The 15,722-nt window shown below is 41.7% G+C and overlaps 1 protein-coding gene across 1 annotated transcript in view; it reads right to left on the bottom strand.

Moving 5' to 3' along the window:
* The window catches only part of LOC139753738 (tuberin-like), a 466,749-nt gene that overhangs the window by 105,023 nt on the left and 346,004 nt on the right, over window positions 1–15,722 (bottom strand). The window contains exon 14 of the mRNA XM_071670535.1: window positions 8,928–9,074. Within this exon, the coding sequence (XP_071526636.1) occupies window positions 8,928–9,074 (147 nt within the window). The remainder of the gene's footprint in view (window positions 1–8,927; window positions 9,075–15,722) is intronic.

The raw sequence follows: 15,722 nt of genomic DNA, 5'->3' as shown, positions 1-15,722 counted from the left end.
TTCTCACTGCTCATAACAGCTTTCCTCTTGTACTTTATATCCTTTAGACCTTCCAAAAGGCATTTCTATAAACCTAGAAAATGCTTTCCCTATATTTTTCTAAGTATTTCTCACAAACATTCTATCAAGCAAACCCATACATTCTCTACCACTTCTGAAAACACAGCTCCTCCCCAATCTGATGCTCTGTACATGCCTATACTCTAATACAACTTACCAGGTACACTCAAGAAACTACAATTTGAACACTCACCTTTACTCCCCTTGCCTTTATACAATGGCTCTATACCTGTATTCTGCCAATCCTCAGGCACCTTACCATGATTCATACATACACCGAAAATCCTAATTAACCAATCAAAAACAAAAGCATCCCCTTTCTTAATACACGGTGTTTGTAAGAAGGTTCTTAATTTAATTGTAAGCCCATCCACTCAAGCTACCTTGCCATATTTCATCTTCTATAAGGATTTCACTATCTCTTCTCTCTTCATACCATTCTCCATGGCTCTCTCACTTCTCATACCACCCTGAACTAAACATCCTACATCTGCCACTCTATCTCAAACACATTCAAGTGACCTTCAAAATACTTCCTTGGTTTCCTCCTCTCTTCCTCACTATCTCTTATCACTTTACCTTTTGCTCCCTTCACCAATGTTCCTATCAATTTTCTTGTTTTTTGTACATTATTAAACTTTTTCTAAAGCATCTTATTCTACCTACAGTTTACTGATACAGGTTGAGCATCCCTAATCCGAAAATCCGAAATCTGACAAGTGGAAAATTATTGATGGTATTTCACATCTTTTTTTACCATTAAGTACTGATGTATGAATAAGTAATAAAATGATTGCTTATCAGTAGCATATCAATTCAGTCAGGAATGAAGGTGATGCCAAACAACCACAGATTGCCCACATTGTAGGCTGAGGTTGTGACACCTCAGATTTCTGATGGTTCAGTGTTACACAGGCTTTGTTTCATGTGTGAATTATCAAAAATCTTGTATAAATTACATTCAGGCTATGTGTATCAGATGTATATGAAACATAAGTGGATTTCATGTTTAGCCTGGGGTCCCATCCCCAAGATATCTGATTATGTATGCGCAAATATTCCAAAATCCAAAAAAGTCAAAATCCAAAATATTTCCAATCCCAGACATTTCTGATAAGGGACACTCAACCAGTAATCACCCCAAGTATCACTTGCCCTTTTTTGAACTCCCGCACCTTACTCCTTATACCTTACTCTCTTATACACCCCCTAATTGTTTGTGCTCCTTTCCTGTAAGTATCACCCAAATGCCTCTCTCTTCTCTTTTATCAGCAACTTTGCTTCCTCATTCTGCCACTCACTACCCATTCTAATCTCCCCATCATTCATCTTTTGCATGCAACAAGCATCTCTCCCACATGCCAGCACTGCTTCTCTAAATGCTTCCCATTCCTCATCCACTCCACTTCATTTACTTTCACCTTTTGCCATTCTATATTCAATCTCTCCAAGTTCTTCTTCACATAAATCTCTTTTCCAAGCTCACTTATTCTCACCACTCTCTCCTCATCCATATTATTTCCTCTTTTCCTAAAAACCTCTATAAATCTTCATTCTTGCATTCACAAGATTGTGATCAGAAATTCCACCAGCTGACATTTCTGGCACATTTACATCCAAAAGTTTCCCTTTTACACTCCTACCAATTAATATGTGATTCATCAATATCCACGAACCATCTTTTCTTCTCAAATATGCATACTTGTTTATGACCCTCTTCTTAACCCAAGTGTTTCAATCACCAATACTTTTTGTGCACACAACTCCATAGGATATATGTGTCCGAGGTGGAGGGAACAAGGAAAAATGGGAGACCAAATTGGAGGTGAAAGGATGGAGTGAAAAAGATTTTGAGTGATCGGGGCCTGAATATACAGGAGGGTGAAGGACGTGCAAGGAATAGAATGTGGAAATGGTTTGAACACAATGAGAAAATGAATGAGGAAAGATTGACAAAGAGGATATATGTGTCAGAGGTGGAGGGAACAAGAAGTGGGAGACCAAACTGGAGGTGGAAGGATGGAGTGAGAAAGATTTTGAGTGATCGTGGCCTGAACATACTGGAGGGTGAAAGGCATGCAAGGAATAATGTGAATTGGAACGATGTGGTATACAGGTGTTGAAGCGCTGTCAATGGATTGAACCAGGGCACATGAAGCGTCTGGGGTAAACTATGGAAAGGTCTGTGGTGCCTGGATGTGGAAAGGAAGCTGTGGTTTCTGTGCATCATACATAACAGCTGGGTGATTGACTGTGGCCTTTTTGTCTTTTTCTGGTGCTACCTCACTGAAGGGTGTGTGTGTGTGTGATACTATTTCCTGTGTGGCTGGATGACGAGAGAAATGGATGAAGGCAGCAAGTATAAATATATACACGTGTATATACGTAATGAATGAATGAGGAAAATGAATGAGGAAAGACTGACAAAGAGGATATATGTGTCAGAGGTGGAGGGAACAAGAAGTGGGAGACCAAACTGGAGGTGGAAGGATGGAGTGAGAAAGATTCCTGTGTGGCCGGATGACGAGAGAAATGGATGAAGGCAGCAAGTATAAATATATACATGTGTATATACGTAATGAATAAATGAGGAAAGATTGACAAAGAGGATATATGTGTCAGAGGTGGAGGGAACAAGAAGTGGGAGACCAAACTGGAGGTGGAAGGATGGAGTGAGAAAGATTTTGAGTGATAGTGGCCTGAACATACTGGAGGGTGAAAGGCATGCAAGGAATAATGTGAATTGGAACGATGTGGTATACAGGTGTTGAAGTGCTGTCAATGGATTGAACCAGGGCACATGAAGCGTCTGGGGTAAACCATGGAAAGGTCTGTGGTGCCTGGATGTGGAAAGGAAGCTGTGGTTTCTGTGCATCATACATAACAGCTGGGTGATTGACTGTGGCCTTTTTGTCTTTTTCTGGTGCTACCTCACTGAAGGGTGTGTGTGTGTGTGATACTATTTCCTGTGTGGCTGGATGACGAGAGAAATGGATGAAGGCAGCAAGTATAAATATATACACGTGTATATACGTATATGTCTGGGTATGTAATTGTATACATTTTTTTTTTTTTTTTATACTTTGTTGCTGTCTCCCGCGTTTGCGAGGTAGCGCAAGGAAACAGACGAAAGAAATGGCCCAACCCCCCCCCCCATACACATGTATATACATACGTCCACACACGCAAATATACATACCTACACACCTTTCCATGGTTTACCCCAGACGCTTCACATGCCTTGATTCAATCCACTGACAGCACGTCAGCCCCGGTATACCACATCGCTCCAATTCACTCTATTCCTTGCCCTCCTTTCACCCTCCTGCATGTTCAGGCCCCGATCACACAAAATCTTTTTCACTCCATCTTTCCACCTCCAATTTGGTCTCCCTCTTCTCCTTGTTCCCTCCACCTCCGACACATATATCCTCTTGGTCAATCTTTCCTCACTCATCCTCTCCATGTGCCCAAACCACTTCAAAACACCCTCTTCTGCTCTCTCAACCACGCTCATTTTATTTCCACACATCTCTCTTACCCTTACGTTACTCACTCGATCAAACCACCTCACACCACACATTGTCCTCAAACATCTCATTTCCAGCACATCCATCCTCCTGCGCACAACTCTATCCATAGCCCACGCCTCGCAACCATACAACATTGTTGGAACCACTATTCCTTCAAACATACCCATTTTTGCTTTCCGAGATAATGTTCTCGACTTCCACACATTCTTCAAGGCCCCCAGAATTTTCGCCCCCTCCCCCACCCTATGATCCACTTCCGCTTCCATGGTTCCATCCACTGCCAGATCCACTCCCAGATATCTAAAACACTTCACTTCCTCCAGTTTTTCTCCATTCAAACTCACCTCCCAATTGACTTGACCCTCAACCCTACTGTACCTAATAACCTTGCTCTTATTCACATTTACTCTTAACTTTCTTCTTCCACACACTTTACCAAACTCAGTCACCAGCTTCTGCAGTTTCACACATGAATCAGCCACCAGCGCTGTGTCATCAGTGAACAACAACTGACTCACTTCCCAAGCTCTCTCATCCCCGACAGACTTCATACTTGCCCCTCTTTCCAAAACTCTTGCATTTACCTCCCTAACAACCCCATCCATAAACAAATTAAACAACCATGGAGACATCACACACCCCTGCCGCAAACCTACATTCACTGAGAACCAATCACTTTCCTCTCTTCCTACACGTACACATGCCTTACATCCTCGATAAAAACTTTTCACTGCTTCTAACAACTTGCCTCCCACACCATATATTCTTAATACCTTCCACAGAGCATCTCTATCAACTCTATCATATGCCTTCTCCAGATCCATAAATGCTACATACAAATCCATTTGCTTTTCTAAGTATTTCTCACATACATTCTTCAAAGCAAACACCTGATCCACACATCCTCTACCACTTCTGAAACCACACTGCTCTTCCCCAATCTGATGCTCTGTACATGCCTTCACCCTCTCAATCAATACCCTCCCATATAATTTACGAGGAATACTCAACAAACTTATACCTCTGTAATTTGAGCACTCACTCTTATCCCCTTTGCCTTTGTACAATGGCACTATGCACGCATTCTGCCAATCCTCAGGCACCTCACCATGAGTCATACATACATTAAATAACCTTACCAACCAGTCAACAATACAGTCACCCCCTTTTTTAATAAATTCCACTGCAATACCATCCAAACCTGCTGCCTTGCCGGCTTTCATCTTCCGCAAAGCTTTCACTACCTCTTCTCTGTTTACCATATAGTGATATTCATTTATTATACTTAATTGCCGTTTCCCGCGTCAGCAAGATAGCGCAAGGAAACAGATGAATTGCCGTCTCCCGCGTCAGCGAGATAGCACACGGAAACAGACGAATTGCCGTCTCCTGCGTCAGCGAGATAGCGCAAGGAAACAGACGAGGAATGGTCAAACCGACCCACATACACATGTATACACATAAATGCCCATGTACACATATATACATACATATACATTTCAATGTATACATACATATACATACACAGACATATATGTATATACACATGTACATATTCATACTTGCTGCCTTCATCCATTCTCATCGCCACCCCGCCACACATGAAATAGCACCCCCCCCCCAAACACCAGTGAGGTAGCACTAGGAAAAGACAAAAAAGGCCCCATTCGTTCACGCTCAGTCCCTAGCTGTCATGTGTAATGCACCGAAACCACAGCTCCCTTTCCACATCCAGACCCCACAGACCTTTCCATGGTTTACCTCAGACGCTTCACATGCCCAGGTTCAATCCATTAACAGCACGTCGACCCCTGTATACCGTATCTTTTCAATTTACTCTATTCCTTGCACACCTTTCACCCTCCTGTATGTTCAGGCCCCAATCACTCAAAATTTTTTTCACTCCATCTTTCCACCTCCAATTTGGTCTCAAACCCCTCCCTGTTCCCTCCACCTTTGACACATAAATCCTCTTTGTCAATCTTTCCTCACTCATTCTCTCCATGTGTCCAAACCATTCCAACACCCCCTATTCTGCTCTCTCAACCACACTCGCTATATTACCACACATCTCTCTTACCCTTTCATTACTTACTCGATCAAACCATCTCACACCATATATGCCCTTAAGCATTTCATTTCCAACACATCCACCCTCCTCCGCACAACCCTATCTATAGCCCATGCCTCACAACCATACAACATTGATGGAACCGCTATTCCTTCAAACATAACCATTTTTGCTCTCCGAAATAACATTCTCGCCTTCCACGCATTCTTCAATGCTCCCAGAACCCTTGTCCCTACCCCACCCTGTGACTCACTTCCACTTCCAAGGTTCCATCCGCTGCAAAGTCCACTCCCAGATATCTAAAACACTTCGCTTTCTCCAATTTTTCTCCATTCAAACTTACCTCCCAATTAACTTGTCCCTCAACCCTACTGAACCTAATAACTTTGCTCTTATTCACATTTACTCTCAGCTTTCTTCTTTCACACACTTTACCAAACTCAGCCACCAGCTTCTGCAGTTTCTCACCCAAATCAGCCACCAGCACTGTATCATCAGCGAACAACAACTGACTCACTTCCCAAGCCCTCTCATCCACAACAGACTGCATATTGGCCACTCTCTCCAAAACTCTTGCATTCATCTCCCTAACCACCCCTTCCACAAACAAATTAAACAGCCATGGAGACATCTCGCACCCCTGCCGCAAACCGACATTCACTGCAAACCAATCACTTTCCTCTCTCTCTAACTGTACACATGCCTTACATCCTTGGTAAAAACTTTTCACTGCTTCCAGCAACTTACCTGCCATGCCATATACTCTTAAAACCTTCCACAAAACATCTTTATCAACCCTATCATATGCCTTTTCCAGATCCATAAATGCTACATACAAATCCATCTGTTTTTCTAAGTATTTCTCACATACATTCTTCAGAGCAAACACCTGATCCACCCATCCTCTACCACTTCTGAAACCACGCTGCTCTTCCCAAATCTGATGCTCTGTAGATGCCTTTACCCTCTCAATCAATACCCTTCCATATAATTTCCCAGGAATACTCAATAAACTTTATCTATCTATTTTGCTTTGCCGCTGTCTCCCGCGTTTGCGAGGTAGCTCAAGGAAACAGACGAAAGAAATGGCCCAACCCACCCCCATACACATGTATATACATACACGTCCACACACGCAAATATACATACCCATACAACTCAATGTACACATATATATACACATACAGACACATACATATATACACATGCACACAATTCACACTGTCTGCCTTTATTCATTCCCATCGCCACCTGGCCACACATGGAATAACATCCCCCTCCCCCTCATGTGTGCGAGGTAGCACTAGGAAAAGACAACAAAGGCCCCATTCGTTCATACTCAGTCTCTAGCTGTCATGCAATAATGCCCGAAACCACAGCTCCCTTTCCACATCCAGGCCCCACAGAACTTTCCATGGTTTACCCCAGACGCTTCACATGCCCTGATTCAATCTATTGACAGCACGTCGACCCCGGTATACCACATCGATCCAATTCACTCTATTCCTTGCCCGCCTGCATGTTCAGGCCCCGATCACTCAAAATCTTTTTCACTCCATCTTTCCACCTCCAATTTGGTCTCCCACTTCTCGTTCCCTCCACCTCTGACACATACATCCTCTTGGTCAATCTTTCCTCACTCATTCTCTCCATGTGCCCAAACCATTTCAAAACACCCTCTTCTGCTCTCTCAACCACGCTCTTTTTATTTCCACACATCTCTCTCACCCTTACATTACTTACTCGATCAAACCACCTCACACCACATATTGTCCTCAAACATCTCATTTCCAGCACATCCACCCTCCTGCGCACAACTCTATCCATAGCCCACACCTCGCAACCATATAATATTGTTGGAACCACTATTCCTTCAAACACACCCATTTTTGCTTTCGGAGATAATGTTCTCTACTTCCACACATTTTTCAAGGCTCCCAGGTTTTTCGCCCCCTTCCCCACCCTATGATTCACTTCCACTTCCATGGTTCCATCTGCTGCCAGATCCACTCCCAGATACCTAAAACACTTTACTTCCTACAGTTTTTCTCCATTCAAACTACCTCCCAATTGACTTGACCCTCAACCCTACTGTACCTAATAACCTTGCTCTTATTCACATTTACTCTTTACTTTCTTCTTTCACACACCTTACCAAACTCAGTCACCAGCTTCTGCAGTTTCTCACATGAATCAGCCACCAGTGCTGTATCATCAGCGAAAAACAACTGACTTCCAAAGCTCTCTCATCCCCCACAGACTTCATACTTGCCCCTCTTTCCAAAACTCTTGCATTTACCTCAATAAACTTATGCCTCTGTAATTTGAACACTCACCTATATCCCCTTTGCCTTTGTACAATGGCACTATGCATGCATTCTGCCAATCCTCAAGCACTTCACCATGATCCATACATACATTGAATATCCTTACCAACGTTGATATGTGTATGTATATGTGCGTGTATGGGCGTTTATGTATATATATGTGTGTATATGAGTGGTTGGGTCTCACTTCGTCTGTTTCCTTGCAATACCTCGCTGATGCAGGAAACAGCAATTAAGCATAATAATGAAATAATAATAATAACTCCATAGGCTGTTTATCATTTCCATTCATAATAATGAATACCCCAATCCCCCTAAACTACCACATTACTCATCTCTGCATTCAAATCATCCTCCATTAATGCACAGTATCTTGCAACAAAACTGATTTCACTCACATCAGCTGCTCCCAAAACATTGGTCTCTCATGATCTTTCTTCTCACAACCAGGCGCATAAGCACTAATAATCACCCATTTCTTGTCATCCATTTTCATCTGCACCACATCAGTCTAGAATTCACTTCTTTAACTTAGGTGTTACTGGACTCCACCTGCCTGAGGTTACACCTTTGGTGGGGCTGTATCATTGGGAATACAATCATTAACATAACAAAAAGAATTATGAGAGAAACAAATATGGCATCTAAGTGTAGTTTAAACTACAAATAAGCCAAAACTGAGCATACCTGATTTAGCTGGTAGACCATGACACGTAACATTCTTTTATTTAATGATGTAAATTTCCTGTAACAAGAAGCACTTGTAACAAGATATGCAAGGACTAAGATTTCTTGTTTCCTCCTGTCAAGGGATATGATTCGTAGGTTTTCAAGACAGAAAAAATTACTCATACATATCATTTATTTGTAATTACGGGTGAATTGAAAGAATATATTCTAAAATAAAAATCATAACATCAAGATGACATACTCTACCTTTTGTTGGAGAATTGGATCCATGTGCATATGATATGATGTTAGAGTTGCCAGTGCAGGAAATACATAACTCTGAAAGTCAGACCGCGTAAATTTGGCTGGTGTATTATGAAGGGACTCAGGCAGTCCTAGCGACTTTTCTGTAACCTGTCAAAAGAGTGATTATCAAAATAAAATGAAGATATTCCGACCTAACATTTCCACTAACAGAACAATTCTCAAGTATTCAAAAGGAATAATAATCTCATGTTCAAAAGCATAAATAATATGAATTCACAGGAATATGCATAACAACTCAGGCTGAGGGATTCAGAAGGAAGAGTTGTTGTTGTTAATAAAAATCAAGTGACAAGCTGCATGTACATGTTCAAGTTTATTCACTGCGTGGCACACTATAACCCTAACCAACACTAATGCGACAGGATGAGGATGGGCAATTGAAAAGCATGAAACTTGCTAGAAAAGACATGAGTATGCCACTGAAAGGTCTTAATACATACAAGATGCATGGACCTGATGAGTTCTCTCCATATACGCTCAGTGAATGTCAAGAAACGATTGTAAGGCCACCAATAATACTTTTAAAAGCTTGTTGGAAGAATATAATGTGCACAGGGAGTGAGAGAGGAAATCTTAAAACTTCTTAAGAAAAGAGACTGGGAAATTGTACTGAGCTACAGAACAGTATCCTAGAAGTGCAGTCTGTAAAATATAAAAAGATAATCAGAGGCAAATAGAGAAACTACCAAACTGAGGGCCAATATAGGTTCAGAGAGATCAGGTCAAATCTAAAAAAAATCTTTCCAACTTCTATCACTGAGTCCTCAGAGCTCTGCTTTAGAAGGAAAGATATGAATGGGAGTTTGTGAAAGTAGCTGACACAAGAAGCAGACTCCTTCAGTGTATCAAAAATTTTCTTAGTGGTGGAGAACAGAAAACATCAGAGGAACCTTTTTACAGTGGGTTGGAGTTGTAAAACATCAGAGGAACTTTTTTAAAAGTGGGTTGAGGTTATCAGTGGCATGATGCAGATCTCAATCTTGGAGATGTTTCTATTCTTGACCTATGTAACGACTGGATTTATAACTGAATATGTTTTCCAACGACCAGGATTGTATCAACTTATAAAGGAACTTAAGTAAGTTTCATAATTAGTTTGGTACAAAGCTGATGAAGTATAACCCAAGCAAATGATGAGACACAGTGGAAGATGATCCTGAAATTACTCTAATCTACTCTACGAAGAGAATGAGTGAGGAAAGGATGACAAAGAGGATGTATGAATCAGAAATGGAAGGAACAAGAATGGGAAGACCAAACTGGAGATGGAAAAATGGAGTAAAAAAGACTTTTGAGTGATCAGGGCCTGAACATGCAGAGGGGGTGAAAGGCATGCATGAGGTAGAGTGAACTGGAACAATGTAGTATACTGGGGTCGATGTGCTGTCAATGACTAGAAAATGTGAAGTGTCCAGGGATAAACAATGGAAAGTTCTGTGGGGCCTAACTGTTGATACGGAGTTGTGGTTCTGGTGCATTACACATGAAAGATAAGAGACTGTATGTGAGTGGATGCAGCCTTTCTTCATCTGTTCCTGGTGCAACCTTGCTATTGCAAGAAACGGTAATCACAGATGAAAAAAAAAAAGAACCTGATTGTAAAGGAGTCTGGCGTCGACACCATATCTAACATATAATCAGAACACCTCAGAAGAATTGTTAGGAAAGATAAATATATTTATTTGTTAAGACTAGAACTGGAGATGGAGTGAGTATTTTGAAGGTTTGTTGAATGTGTTTGATGATAGAGTGGCAGATATAGGGTGTTTTGGTCGAGGTGGTGTGCAAAGTGAGAAGGGTTAGGGAAAATGATTTGGTAAACAGAGAGAGGTAGTGAAAGCTTTGCGGAAGATGAAAGCCGGCAAGGCAGCAGGTTTGGATGGTATTGCAGTGGAATTTATTAAAAAAGGGGGTGACTGTATTGTTGACTGGTTGGTAAGGTTATTTAATGTATGTATGACTCATGGTGAGGTGCCTGAGGATTGGCGGAATGCGTGCATAGTGCCATTGTACAAAGGCAAAGGGGATAAGAGTGAGTGCTCAAATTACAGAGGTATAAGTTTGTTGAGTATTCCTGGTAAATTATATGGGAGGGTATTGATTGAGAGGGTGAAGGCATGTACAGAGCATCAGATTGGGGAAGAGCAGTGTGGTTTCAGAAATGGTAGAGGATGTGTGGATCAGGTGTTTGCTTTGAAGAATGTATGTGAGAAATACTTAGAAAAGCAAATGGATTTGTATGTAGCATTTATGGATCTGGAGAAGGCATATGATAGAGTTGATAGAGATGCTCTGTGGAAGGTATTAAGAATATATGGGGTGGGAGGAAAGTTGTTAGAAGCAGTGAAAAGTTTTTATCGAGGATGTAAGGCATGTGTACGTGTAGGAAGAGAGGAAAGTGGTTGGTTCTCAGTGAATGTAGGTTTGCGGCAGGGGTGTGTAATGTCTCCATGGTTGTTTAATTTGTTTATGGATGGGGTTGTTAGGGAGGTGAATGCAAGAGTTTTGGAAAGAGGGGCAAGTATGAAGTCTGTTGGGGATGAGAGAGCTTGGGAAGTGAGTCAGTTGTTGTTCGCTGATGATACAGCGCTGGTGGCTGATTTATGTAAGAAACTGCAGAAGCTGGTGACTGAGTTTGGTAAAGTGTGTGGAAGAAGAAAGTTAAGAGTAAATGTGAATAAGAGCAAGGTTATTAGGTACAGTAGGGTTGAGGGTCAAGTCAATTGGGAGGTGAGTTTGAACGGAGAAAAACTGGAGGAAGTGAAGTGTTTTAGATATCTGGGAGTGGATCTGGCAGCGGATGGAACCATGGAAGCGGAAGTGGATCATAGGGTGGGGGAGGGGGCGAAAATTCTGGGGGCCTTGAAGAATGTGTGGAAGTCGAGAATATTATCTCGGAAAGCAAAAATGGGTATGTTTGAAGGAATAGTGGTTCCAACAATGTTGTATGGTTGCGAGGCGTGGGCTATGGATAGAGTTGTGCACAGGAGGATGGATGTGCTGGAAATGAGATGTTTGAGGACAATGTGTGGTGTGAGGTGGTTTGATCGAGTGAGTAACGTAAGGGTAAGAGAGATGTGTGGAAATAAAAAGAGCATGGTTGAGAGAGCAGAAGAGGGTATTTTGAAGTGGTTTGGGCACATGGAGAGGATGAGTGAGGAAAGATTGACCAAGAGGATATATGTGTCGGAGGTGGAGGGGGCAAGGAGAAGAGGGAGACCAAATTGGAGGTGGAAAGATGGAGTGAAAAAGATTTTGTGTGATCGGGGCCTGAACATGCAGGAGGGTGAAAGGAGGGCAAGGAATAGAGTGAATTGGAGCGATGTGGTATACCGGGGTTGACGTGCTGTCAGTGGATTGAATCAAGGCATGTGAAGCGTCTGGGGTAAACCATGGAAAGCTCTGTAGGTATGTATATTTGCGTGTGTGGACGTATGTATATACGTGTGTATGGGGGGGGGGGGTTGGGCCATTTTTTTCGTCTGTTTCCTTGCGCTACCTTGCAAACGCGGGAGACAGCGACAAAGTACAAAAAAAAAAAAAAAAAGACTAGAACTGCATTTAAATAAATCAAAAAAAAATCACATTACACAACTACTTCTTCAACCTTAGTGAAGTAACATCAAGAACAGACAAATAATGGCCCTAATTCCATGTATCCACTCCAGCTTTTATGTTCACTTTAGATGTCATGTCATGTGTAATGCACTTACAACAAAGCCTACCAAGCCAACCAAGCCCCACAGGGTATTCTATGATTTACAGTTTCATATGTTTTCATTCAGCCCACAAACAGTATATCATCCCTGAAACTTCATCAATCAAATTCACTCTTCTGAGAGCAGATGGAAATGACAACAAACCTGGCAAAACTAGAGATGTGAAATGAAACATGCACAAGAGCAGAATGAGTGGGAAAAAAAGAAAGAAAGAGGGATACAATAAAACCCATTCTAATGGTGGCCCGTCAGATGCCAAATCTTTTTACATCCCAAATTCTTCCTAAGGAACACAAGTAAAAAATATATAAGTGTAAAGGAAACTCACTTTCTTTCAAGGATAATTGCCACCTCAAGGCTGGAGGTGTTCAAAGAGTGGCAAAGGCTACACTGAGTCAGATGGAAATATTTCCAGGGCCTCATTTGCTGACTTTTCTTGGATAAATTACTGCCTCTTATGTGGTGATACTTCTGTCACTGCCAAATGCATAGCAGACATTATTCTTGCGGTAATGGAAGCATTTATCCCCTCTTCCTTCAAGATTACTTCTTTGTCCAATTCATGGTTCAACTGTTCCTGTTTTGAGGCCATTCAGACAAGGGATCAGGCATATCGGGCTTGGAAAACTCTCCTTCCTCAGACTCCCATTCAGCTTCTATTACTGCCTGTACTTGCTGCAAGCACATTATCCTTGAGGTGAAGTGCAATAACCTCTCCTCATCATCCCCTGATAGTTCTCTCTGTTCTTTAGCTAAGGGCATCTCTTACAACATCTGTCACTCTACCTTTCCCTCACTTTTCCATTCTGACGGTACAATAGCTGTCTCTCCTGTTGACAGAAACAAGACTTATGGTCCTGATAGTATCCATCCCTGTGTACTGAAAGACTGTGCCTTTGAACTTACACCTGTGCCAGCTCGTCTGTTCCTTTTCTGTTTAAAAACCAAAACTTTTCCTTCTCCTTGGAAGCATGCTTTGATACATCCCATCCCTATGAAGAGTGACAATTCTGACCCTTCTAACTATTATTATGCTTTGATATCACCATTTCCAAAGGCTTTGAACCCCTCCTTAACTCCCATATCCTTAAACTCCTCGGAAATCACAGACCTCTCTCTGATCACCAGTGTGGCTTCGGTAAGGTGAAATCCACTGGTGATATTCTTTCCTGTCTTACTAATGCCTGGTCATCATCCCTGAAAGATTTCTGGGAGTCGTATCTAAGGCTTTTGACAGGGCATGGTATCGGGGTCTCATCTTTAAGCTCCCCTATTTTGGCTTCCCTCCCTCACTTTGCTCCTTCATGTCTAGCTTACTCTCTGGCTGATCTATCTCTGTGGTTGTGGATGGATCAGCCCTCCCCCTTTTCTCCATCACCAGCAATGTTCATCAAGGGTCTGTCCTGTCCCCTACACTTTTTCTCCTTTTTTTTCAATGATTTCCTCTCCTCCACAAATAATCTAATGTACTCATATGCTGATGACTCAACACATCCTTCAATTCTGCTCCTTCCTCTCTCACCCGATCTGCATCTCATCTTGACACAGCTTCCTCAATAAACTCTGACTTGGATAGGACATCTCAGTGGGATCCACAAAATCTTGCTAAGTTTAATGCCTCCAAGACTCAATTTCTACCCATCTCTCTACTAAATACTCACAACTCTCGTCCCTCCCCTTACAGTTCTGTAATTCCACCACTTGAATAGATGAACATACTTGGTAATACAGTAACATCCACTCTTTCTTGAAAACCCCACATTAAGGGAAAGACAAGTCTTCTTCTAAGCAACTGGGTGTCCTGTTTAGATGTCAAAACTCCTTTCTTCTAAATAGTTGTTCCATTCATACATGAGACTGATTCACCCTTGTATGGAGTACTGCTCACATTTGGGGTGGTTCTAGCTCTGTATCCTTACTTGACATTGTTGAAAGTGGTCCAACTTATAAACTGTCCCAGGATAACTTCCAAACTTGACCCCCTTGCCCTACACATCAATGATGGTTCACTTTCCCCTCTTCTTTAGGTATCACTTAGGTTTTTGCTCTTGAGAGCTGGCTGCTTGTGAGCCCCCACCACTGTCTAGACCATGCAATACTCAGCAAGCTGCTGCATCACATGATTATTGTTTGGCCATCAGCAACTTAAGGGTGAGCTGTTTTGATACCTTGCTTCTTTCTTTAAACATTAAAGTTTTGGAACTCTCTTCCCTCTCATGTCTTTCTCAATAACTATAACCAGGCACACTTCAAAAGACGTCTTCACTTTCTCAAAAATCTGTAATTACTTTCCCTTGACTTTTCTTTTTTTTGTTTTATAATACTCTCAGTATCTTAATTAAGGCCCATATTTGATATGGACTTTTGTCTGTAACTGGAACCTTCAACACAAAAAAAACCTGGAGTCACCTAAATTACCTCAAGTCAAAAATGGGGCCTGCATGAGGCACAAACTCCTCTTCCCAAGCTCATGATGCTCCATCACTTAGAACATTTCAATGCTGAGGTGTCCCTTTGACATCATATTTGCAACAGACAGCACTCATATTTACCCTAATTTAATACAAAAAGACAGGGGTTGGCATGAAAAAAGGGCAATTAACTTCAGAAGCTTACTGATGCAAGTTCAGGAATAAGTGTAAGAACCCTTACCAGATCTATGTAGAATATTTTCATGAAAAGTGCAATTCATTAATGCAGTGGTTACACTGAACAAGTCTGTGAGTTTGAGGAACTAAATGAATTCATGTTACTTGAGGAATGTAAGCACAGTGTGCCCCTTAAAGTGATGAATAGTTTGGTTGAAAGAGAAGTGAAGCTTGTTGACAAGGTTTGTTTACTAGCAGACCAGTACACACTGACTCACAAACTTGGTAAGGAGAGACCTCCAAAAAACTTTGATGGCAAGGGAAAATCTAAAATAGTGTAACTGCACCTGAATCCACCCTCTTACTGAAGGCCTTTAAAAGTACGAGTAACAACCACGAGACGGTTAGATCATGTTATCATTGTGGTA

Source organism: Panulirus ornatus, chromosome 15 (assembly GCF_036320965.1).
Source record: "Panulirus ornatus isolate Po-2019 chromosome 15, ASM3632096v1, whole genome shotgun sequence".
Classification (NCBI taxonomy): Eukaryota; Metazoa; Arthropoda; class Malacostraca; order Decapoda; family Palinuridae; genus Panulirus; species Panulirus ornatus.
The sequence above is the reverse complement of the archived record's forward strand: the minus strand, read 5'-3'. Positions and strand labels throughout refer to the sequence as shown.